At 46.8% G+C, this 10,000-nt stretch overlaps 1 protein-coding gene across 1 annotated transcript in view; it reads left to right on the top strand.

Annotated features, from left to right (window-relative positions):
- Nucleotides 1-7,488, top strand: part of LOC308136498 (sphingomyelin phosphodiesterase 3-like) — a gene marked incomplete at its 5' end in the record, with an annotated part of 13,290 nt that extends 5,802 nt beyond the window's left edge. The window contains 3 exon segments of the mRNA XM_080504837.1: nt 1,565-1,628; nt 1,922-2,090; nt 2,572-7,488. Coding sequence (XP_080360963.1) covers nt 1,565-1,628; nt 1,922-2,090; nt 2,572-2,673 — 335 coding nt within the window. The 3' untranslated portion in view covers nt 2,674-7,488.
- Between the last annotated feature and the right edge of the window lie 2,512 nt (nt 7,489-10,000).

Genomic DNA, 10,000 nt, shown 5'->3' with positions numbered 1-10,000 from the left:
AACGTGACTCTCAAAGCCGAAACATCAAAGCACGTGTCCTTTCAAAGCTTTGAAGATGCTCTACCAGACACACACTTGCCGTCCAAGAGCGAGTCGCCGCCTTTGCAGAGCTGCTGTGGTGGTTTAAAGCACCTCGTCTCTCTGCTCGTTACGCTTCAGGCTGGTGGTCTGAGCAGTTTGACGGCAGGAAGTGGACGAGAGGTTCTGCCAGGAGAGGTTGTGAAGATCAATAGAGGCTTCCTGTGTTGCACTTCGTTAAATAGTTTCATCCTACTGGGAGTTTGAACTTCAGAACCATTTAGATCACTTTCCCTTTAAGGTGGAGGAAGATTTCTGTGTTCAGAATTAAACGCTGAAGACTTCAGGAGCCGGTCTTTATTATGCCTCTGAATTCCCGGATATTCTTCCCCGCTATAAGATAATCATTGTTCACAGTGGCTCGGTTCACATAAGAGACGTAACTATGGAGGCTGACGGTTCCACTCCTCCTTTACCATTGAGCCTCATTTCATAGTTGTGATCGTCTCCATCACACGCACGATTCCCTTTCAAAAGATGAAAGGAAAACATCATGATGGTCAAAGAAGTTTCTTCTAATCACACAAAGCCACTCATGCTAAGCTAACTAGCATGTATGTACATCAGTGGGAGGAGCTAGAGCATCTTAAAGAAAGTCCATGTTGACTGGACACAAGGAGAACGTCCCTCTTCTTCTTACTGCAACGTTCTCCTGATACTCTCGTTCTGGGTTAGGGTTGTTTGGGGTTGGGGTCCCTCAGGGACCGACTCTGGGTCCTCTTCTGTTGTCATGTTATTGGATGGATGGATGATTGGATGGATGGTTGATTGGATGGAGGGATGGATGGATAGATGGAGGGATGGATGGATGGATGGATGATTGGATGGAGGGATGGATGGATAGATGGAGGGATGGATGGATGATGGATGATTGGATGGAGGGATGGATGGATAGATGGAGGGATGGATGGATGATGGATGGATAGATGGAGGGATGGATGGATGATTGGATGGATGATGGATGGATAGATGGAGGGATGGATGATTGGATGGATGGATGCTTGGATAGATGGAGGGATGGATGGATGATTGGATGGATGGATGGATGGTTGGATGGTTGGATGGATGATTGGATGGAGGGATGGATGGATAGATGGAGGGATGGATGGATGATGGATGGATAGATGGAGGGATGGATGGATGATTGGATGGATGATGGATGGATAGATGGAGGGATGGATGGATGATTGGATGGATGGATGATTGGATGGATGGATGCTTGGATAGATGGAGGGATGGATGGATGATTGGATGGATGGATGGATGGTTGGATGGATGATTGGATGGAGGGATGGATGGATAGATGGAAGGATGGATGGAGGGATGGATGATTGGATAGATGGAGGGATGGATGGATAGATGGATGGATGATTAGATGGATGGATGGATGATTGGATAGATGGAGGGATGGATGGATGGATGGATGGATGGATGGATGGATGGAGGGATGGAGAGATGCTGAAACAAGCGTGCTCTCTTTCGGCAGGTACTCTCCTGGACCCCAGTGGCCTTTATGACGACGACGTCAGCTCACCTGAAAGTTTACAAAAGTGAGTCACTGAGTCCACGAACAACCTCACCAGCTGCAGTACAACACTGGAACCAGACCTCCTCCAGGAACCAGACCTCCTCCAGGACCCAGACCTCCTCTGGAGGTCTGGGTCCTGGAGGAGGTCTGGTTCCTGGAGGAGGTCTGCAACGTTCCAGGATCAAAGTTCCTCCCCTGGCAGCGACACGCTTCCATGTCCAGAAGCAGGAGTTTTGAGAACAGAGGGCGTTGTGGGGGGGTTCCAGACCCTGGTTGACGTTGTGCCGCCGCTGTGCTGCTGTGTGTCGCCGGCAGAGTGATGGAGAACGAGGAGGGCAGGAAGGAGTACCTGGTGTTTCCCCCCAGTAAGAGCCAGTGTCCCGCCAGCAGCCAGAAGGGCAGGAAGATCCCGCTGAAGGGCAACGGCCGGCGGATCGACTACCTCCTCTACAGTGACGAGGGCCTGCAGCCGGACTGGAAGCTGGTACGTAGACCAGGGCCAGGACCCGGCTCCTTCTTGGACTCACTCCCAAACTCTCTTTCATCTTTCATGTCGTGTTCTTTGAAGTTTACTTTAAACCTGGTTTGAAAGCTCTTAGTAACTTCTGCTCCTCAACTCTTAAAAATATCCTTCACTTTTGAGGTGGTGGGGGTGGGGGGGGGGGGTGGGGGTGGGGGGGTCTGTTTACACCGCTGTGCCGATCCAGGTTAACCACAAAGTTTTCTTACCCCCCCCCCCCCGGAAGAAAGATTCTTTCACAGTCAGTGTAAATACTTCTTCTGCTCATGTGCCAGTAAACCAACATGGCGGCTTTGACTCCTGGTCAGAGTTCTGGTGAAAATCTGCTGGCGCCACCTGGAGGCGCCACCTGGAGGCGCCCCCTGGAGGCGCCCCCACCCCTAGAAAAGCACTGAAGCAGTGAAGATGTGTTTGTCCTGATCTCATGGTCTTCCTCCTCCTGCAGGACTTGGAGGAGTTCAGCTTCGTCACCCAGCTGGCCGGCCTCACCGACCACCTCGCCGTCGCCATGCGCCTCGCCGTCTCCACCGGGGAGGAGGAGCCTTAGACCCCCCGCCTCCACGCCTCCTCCTCCTCTTCTTCTTCTCCTTCTTCTCCTCCTTCTTCTTCTTCTTCTTCTTTTCCTTCTTCTTCTTCTCCTTCTTCTTCTTCTTCTCTGCAAGAATTCAGTAACTGCCATGGAGGGTCAAAATGAGTTTACAGAATCGGAGCTGCTTGAGGTTTGGACCCGAGGAGGACGTGAAAGGACGGAGGGACGGAGGGACGGATGGATGGGAGGGAGGAGCAGGCCGAGGAAGGGAGGGGGGGGGAGGGGAGGGGGGGGCATTTTGGGAAAGATTCAAAAGAAAGAGACTTCTTGGGTAAATCGACCCACAGACCCTGAACGCACCACGGACCACAAGAGGGATTCGGAATATCCTCCTGCCCACCCCCCCCCCCCCCCCCATGACCCCCCCCCAAACACTGGATCGCTTCATGTAGCGAACAACACACACACACACACACACACACTCCTCTCTGGTCCCCGTCAGCCTCAGTTGTCCGTACGATTTTTGTTTTCTACGCCTTGACCTTTGACCTTCAGGGACCGCCGGGTGCTCCCGGTTCGCCGACCACTCCCGGTTCGCCGACCACCAGCAGGCTTCACTCGGACCGCCTGCGTCCTCACGTCACGCTCCGTCCCGACATCCGTCGCTCCCCCACCTTCTCGCTCCGTCACCTTCTCGCTCCGTCACCTTCTCGCTCCGTCACCTTCTCGCTCCGTCACCTTCTCGCTCCCAGGAACCTCAACAAGTGTCTTTCTTTTCTAAAAAAAAACAAAAAACAACACAAAACGAAAACAAAAAAAACACACTAGTTACCACTAGTCTTTCTAAAAGGAGAGAATATTATACAATTTCTATTGTGGCCACACAACTTTTTATAGCGAGTTTAAATGCCTGTTTAATATTCTAGACATATACGGTATGTTTCTATAAAACAAAAAAAAGAGATATTGCGTAAAAGGGGACGGAAGAAGTGGCTTGTGATGCTGAAAGCATGTTTTTTTTTTAAGTCAGTGACATGAAAGAGACACTTTTCTTCTGTGGGGCTTTGCTGATGCATGATGGGAAGAGTCAGTTTATATAGCGACGGCCTCAGGACTCAATCTGCGCGTGTGTGTGTGTGTGCGCGTGTGTGTGTGTGTGTGTGTGTGTGTGTGTGCAGCGCCGCCCTGCTGGCGGCTCCTGATGCGACCACGTTGCGCCGACACACAGCCAAGGTTTAAAGGCGCAGCGTTGTACGGCGGCTGAACCGCCACGTTCCTCCACCGGGTGGCAGCGGTGAGCCCATGTTCTGTTGGCTTTCACTCCTGAGTTCTCCTCTCTTCTGACAAACGGCGCCGTCTGGTGTTGACAAGTGGTATTACAAGGCCGAGCTCCGGGAGATCGCCTCGGTTTCAAAGACATTTTATGACTAAACTGTCCATTTCTGTCAAATTGTCGGTGTTTTTTCATGCTTTAAGTAAACAAATCTTACATGTTGTACCTTTAGATCAGCCGGACACACGTTGTACTACGATCTGACAGAAAACCCAGCTGACTCCGATCGGCTCGACGTGACGGTGACGTTTGCTGAACGAACGCCTGATTTTATCATTTTTATTCACTATTCGTGATTTTGAAGGTACAATGATGCATTCAAGTAGCTGGGAAATCAGAACATTACCAGCTGGTAAAGCACCGTTTCACATTAAGCGCCTCCAGGTTAGCTTCACTCTTATAAACACAACGTCACACGATCTGCCCACTTCCCCCAGTGGGAGTTTCCCAGTTCGACGGTGTTCAGAGGTCATTTACCTTCACCTTAACGGACACATGAGAGCTTTGATTCAAAGCTTTGATTCAAAGCTTTTATTCAAAGCTTTGATTCAAAGCTTTTATTCAAAGCTTTGATTCAAAGCTTTGATTCAAAGCTTTGATTCAAAGCTTTTATTCAAAGCTTTGATTCAAAGCTTTGATTCAAAGCTTTGATTCAAGGCCGGGACATTGAGATGTTCAAGTCCATCTCCTCATTTTGAACCGCAGATCTTCTGCCGCCGCCTCAATCAAAAGATGATGCAGGAATGAAAGGAGCTTTTAAAAAGCTTTCCCAGTGACCTGAACCTCCACTCACAATGTGGTCCAGCTCCTTATTTTCACACAAAAAGGAGGAGTAACTACTTCAATTGTGGCGGCTCTGTACACATATTTCACAGCCGGAGTTCAAGGAAATGTGATTTTTAGGCTCCAAAACCAAAATGTTACTTAAAGTTTCACTCATTTCTTTATATATAAATTAAAATGTATTTTTTATCATTATTTATCCTATTTTACTTTAAACTTTATCTATATTTATCATGATTATTTATCCATTCTGCATGTTATTTACAGACTTTAATGCTTATTTATTTTTTAACTTATATGCATGCATCGTAGCGCTAGCTTCCTGTTTTGTGCTCATGTTATATCTATAATCATTATTAGCAGTTTTTGTATGTTTGCAGACGTCACTTTTTATTTGACTGAGCAGGTTTTATTGATCCGATACAGGGGACTCAACTTTTTGTTTTATTGTGGTAAATTAGCATATTGACCGTGTCAGCAGGGGGCCTACAAACGTCACTGTCACCTGGAGCCGATCAGAGCTGATTGGAGCCCGATAGCAACCAATCAGAGCCCATGAGAGAGGCTGGGGACCAATCAGAGCCCATGAGAGAGGCTGGGGACCAATCAGAGCCCATGAGAGAGGCTGGGGACCAATCAGAGCCCATCAAAGAGGCTGGGGACCAATCAGAGGCCATGAGAGAGGCTGGGGACCAATCAGAGCTGATCGGAGGTCATGACATCACCGTGTTGTTTTTAGCTTGTTAGCCACACCGCTATAGCTTCCTGGTTAGTGAGTCATGACTGCATCGTGAGCATAGACATAAAACACTAGATGCCCAACCGCCCCCCCTGTGGCGCGCCTCGCCGTCCGCCATCTTGGGAAAGTCACTCGCCAGAGCTGAACATAAAGATCCCAGATGAGAAAATCCACAAAGCATGTGTAGCTCGCTTGCTAGTCCAGTGGCAACACAAGTAATTCCTCATTTTAAAGCTGAGGAGAAGCTCCGTCCTGTGGAAACCTGACGGAGGAATTATTGGGAGGGAAAAGTCTTTACAAATTCAATAGACTAATAAAGCTGGGGAAAATAAACAAATTTAACTTTAATTTAAATTAATGTCAAAGGAACTTGACGTTGAGCTCTGGCCAATGACCTTCCCAAGATGGCGGCGCTGAGAAGCGGTGCAGCAACTAGTGTTTATATCTCTGATCATGAGCACGTTGGATCACAGTGTGAAGCCCCCCCCCCCCCCCCCCCGTCTCCTCACCTGCACGACCATGGCGGCCATATTGAGTCGCAGCTGCAGAACCTCATTGTGTTTTTAACGGCGTTCAGGCTGCGTGAAATGCCACGGAAACACGTCACACACTTTGTTTTTGTTTTTTTAAATGGATCCCAAAGATGAAAGGCCGCCGCCCACAAACACCCGGCGGACGGTGATGCACAACAACTACCAAGTGACTTCAGACGGGCAAGTTTTAGCAAACACATACGATCATGGCTATAAACACTAGGAGCTGCACGGCCAACCAGCGCCGCCATCTTGGAGAGGTCTCCCTCTGGAGCTCAGCATAGAGATCCAGGCTAGAAGAGCCACAAATACATGTGTAGCTCGCTGGCTAGTCCAGGTAGCAACACAAGCAATACCTCATTTTAAAGCTGAGGAGAAGCTCTGTCCCGTGGAGGACTCACACACATGAGGTTACATGAGGTTTCCACAACATAGAGCTTTACCTCAGCTTTAGATTGAGGTATTACTTGTGTTGCTACGTGGACTAGCAAGCAAGCTACACATGTGTTTGTGGCTCTTCTAGCCTGGATCTTGATGTTGAGCTCCAGAGGGAGACCTCTCCAAGATGGCCGCCCTGGAGGCACGTTACAGGTGGCACCATGAGGCATCTTGTGTTTTATATCTATGCATAAGATTACCACAATGGGGATATTTGCAGGCGCTGCTAACTTGTGGAATTAAGAAATGTGCGGATTCGTCCTCTGACCTCTAAACTTCCCAAAGTGTCCCAGAAAAGCCAAAACAACGAGTTCCGTCTCACAAACAAACAAAAGCACTGGGCAGATTCTCAAGTGTCTTATTCTTCTGTGACAAATGTCTTTTCACGTCCCCATGTCATGTTTGGCGCCCCCCTGTCTGGGGGTTTCTGGAATTACCAGCCTCTTCGCTCATATATTGTCATTAGCAAGCTAACGCTAACGCTAACGTTAGCTGAAAGAAGACGGACGGGCGGTGAGCCGGACATGTTTTCCCATTTTAAATCACGTACGTTCAATCTGACAGGTTGAATGTGCTTTTCTGAAATCTTTAGCCGTGCAGTGTGAGCGGTGGCGGTTGTGTGCACTAGGGGGCGGCAGTGAGACTGTTTACGTTCCGTCGGCCGTCGTTTACGTCACAACGTTTCTCGTGAAAACGCGTCGTCTTCGGAAAACTATAGTGTTTTACACAGCAACATTTTCAAAATGATGTCCGTTTACATGGAAACAGCAGACACACTGAAAACGACGTTTGTTTGCCAGGTCACAAGTTGTTGTTTTTTGTTTGTTTGTTTGTTTGTTTGTTTGTTGCACCTGCAGCAGAGAACAATGAGCTCCACGCATTAACACTGGGAGACATTCTAGTGGACAGACCATCGAGCTGGATTGTTATTACGGTGACTGTCAAAATAAAACTACCAAGCTGGATTGTTGTTATGGTGACTGTCAAAATAAAACTACCAAGTTGGATTGTTGTTATGGTGACTGCCAATATAAAACTACCAAGTTGGATCGTTATTACGGTGACTGTCAAAATAAAACTACCAAGTTGGATTGTTATTATCATGACTGCCAAAATAAAACTCCTAAGTTGGATTGTTGTTACTGTGACTGTCAAAATAAAACTACCAAGTTGGATTGTTATTATCATGACTGCGAAAATAAAATTACCAAGTTGGATCGTTATTACGGTGACTGTCAAAATAAAACTTCCAAGCTGGATTGTTATTATCTTGACTGCCAAAATAAAACCTCCAAGTTGTATTGTTATTACGGTGACTGTCAAAATAAAACTACCAAGTTGGATTGTTATTATCATGACTGCCAAAATAAAACTCCTAAGTTGGATTGTTATTATCATGACTGCGAAAATAAAATTACCAAGTTGGATTGTTATTACGGTGACTGTCAAAATAAAATTGGGTTGTTATTATCATGACTGCCAAAATAAAACTCCTAAATTGGATTGTTGTTACAGTGACTGTCAAAATAAAACTACCAAGTTGGATTGTTTTTACGGTGACTGTCAAAATAAAACTACCAAGTTGGATTGTTGTTATGGTGACTGTCAAAATAAAACTTCCAAGCTGGATTGTTATTATCTTGACTGCCAAAATAAAACCTCCAAGTTGGATTGTTGTTACGGTGACTGTCAAAATAAAACTACCAAGTTGGATTGTTATTATCATGACTGTCAAAATAAAACTACCAAGTTGGATTGTTATTATGGTGACTAATTTGTCTAATGGTGACTAACGGTGTCTAATACAGACTAATACAGACTAATACAGACTAATACAGACGGTCTAATACAGACTAATACAGACGGTCTAATACAGACGGTCTAATACAGACTAATACAGACGGTCTAATACAGACGGTCTAATACAGACTAATACAGATGGTCTAATACAGACTAATACAGACGGTCTAATACAGACGGTCTAATACAGACGGTCTAATACAGACTAATACAGACTATCCAGGAAACAGTCTGTGAAAATAACTCAACTTCATCTTTATGAATACAAAAACAAGAAAAACGTTAAAATGGCAAAAGAAAATCAATAAAGTGGCTAAAACTCCTAAAAAGGGCAAAACTACGGTGGCTGACAAGATCAAACGCTCCACAAAACAGAGCGCCTCCAGACCAGCAGGGGGCAGAGCATAGGTATAAAACACTAGAGGCCTCCCAGCCAATCAGCGCCTGTTGATGTCACGTGCCCCAGCGCCGCCATCTTGGATAGGTCTCCCTCCGGAGCTCCAGGTAAAGATCCGGGCCAGAGAATCGACACAAACGTTCGCAGCTCGCGAGCTCGTCCAGGTAGCAACACGTGTCACACCTCGTTGTGAAGCTGAGGAGCAGCTCTGTCCCGTGGGGGACTTTTACAAACTCACAATAACTTTTCCAGGAGCCTTTGTTTTGTAGCGCGTTTGAACTTGTCAGCCACCGTACAAAACTGCTGAAGCGGCTTTCTTTTTACAAAATGACTAAAACAACTGACACTGAGAGGTTTAATATTTAATGTCCTCGTCCAGCATGTGACCAAACATCAACAGAGAGAAATCACCTTCATCATCATCATCATCATCATCATCATCATCATCATCATCACCTTACACTTCAGTCAAAGTCCTGAAATGACAGGAATCAAAGAGTTTCCAGTGATGAAGACGATGTCCTCTTCCTCTCCAACACTGCTGGAACATTGGCAGTGGGACAAAGACCTCCGGGGACAAGGACCTCCGGGGACAAAGACCTCCGGGGACAAGGACCTCCGGGGACAAAGACCTCCGGGGACAAAAACCTCTGGGGACAAAGACCTCCGGAGACAAGGACCTCCGGGGACAAAGACCTCCGGGGACAAAGACCTCCGGAGACAAAGATCTCCGGGGACAAAAGAACATCACATCACATGCTAACGCCTCTCATTGTGAGTGTAGGAGTGTTTCATGTCCTCTTTTGTCAAAATGAGAGAGAGAGAGAGAGAGAGAGAGAGAGAGAGAGAGAGAGAGAGATTGAACTGAAGAGTGTTTAGAGGACTTCTGCTTTCCATGACGGGGAAACACCTCCAGGCTAAATTCACTTAATGTCACAAACATTGTAAAAAAAAAATACCCTGAAAGTCCCGTCAAGTCGCTTTGATCCTCCAGAGACTCTTTATGTTCAAAGTCAAATACACGTTGTCCTTGACTTGTCCAACATGTGTAGAACTCAAAACAACTGACAGTGTTTCCACACACGGACAATAACGTGGGAACGATAGAACAAGTTGTTCCCTCCAGTTGATAAAGTCGGGGAACCAGACGATGTAACATCTGGACTGTCTCGTCGCTCCGCCAGGACACTGTCTTCTACCACAGAACGTCTTCTGGTGAAGACAGACGTCTGTCTGATCAGTAGACTAACTAAACAAACTAGAAATAAAGAGAGAGAGAGAGACAGAGACAGAGAGAGAGAGACACAGAGAGAGAGGGAGAG

Source organism: Blennius ocellaris, assembly GCF_963422515.1.
Source record: "Blennius ocellaris genome assembly, chromosome: 11".
Taxonomy (NCBI): domain Eukaryota; kingdom Metazoa; phylum Chordata; class Actinopteri; order Blenniiformes; family Blenniidae; genus Blennius; species Blennius ocellaris.
Note: the sequence above shows the minus strand (reverse complement) of the source record. Positions and strands in the feature narration are given on the sequence as shown.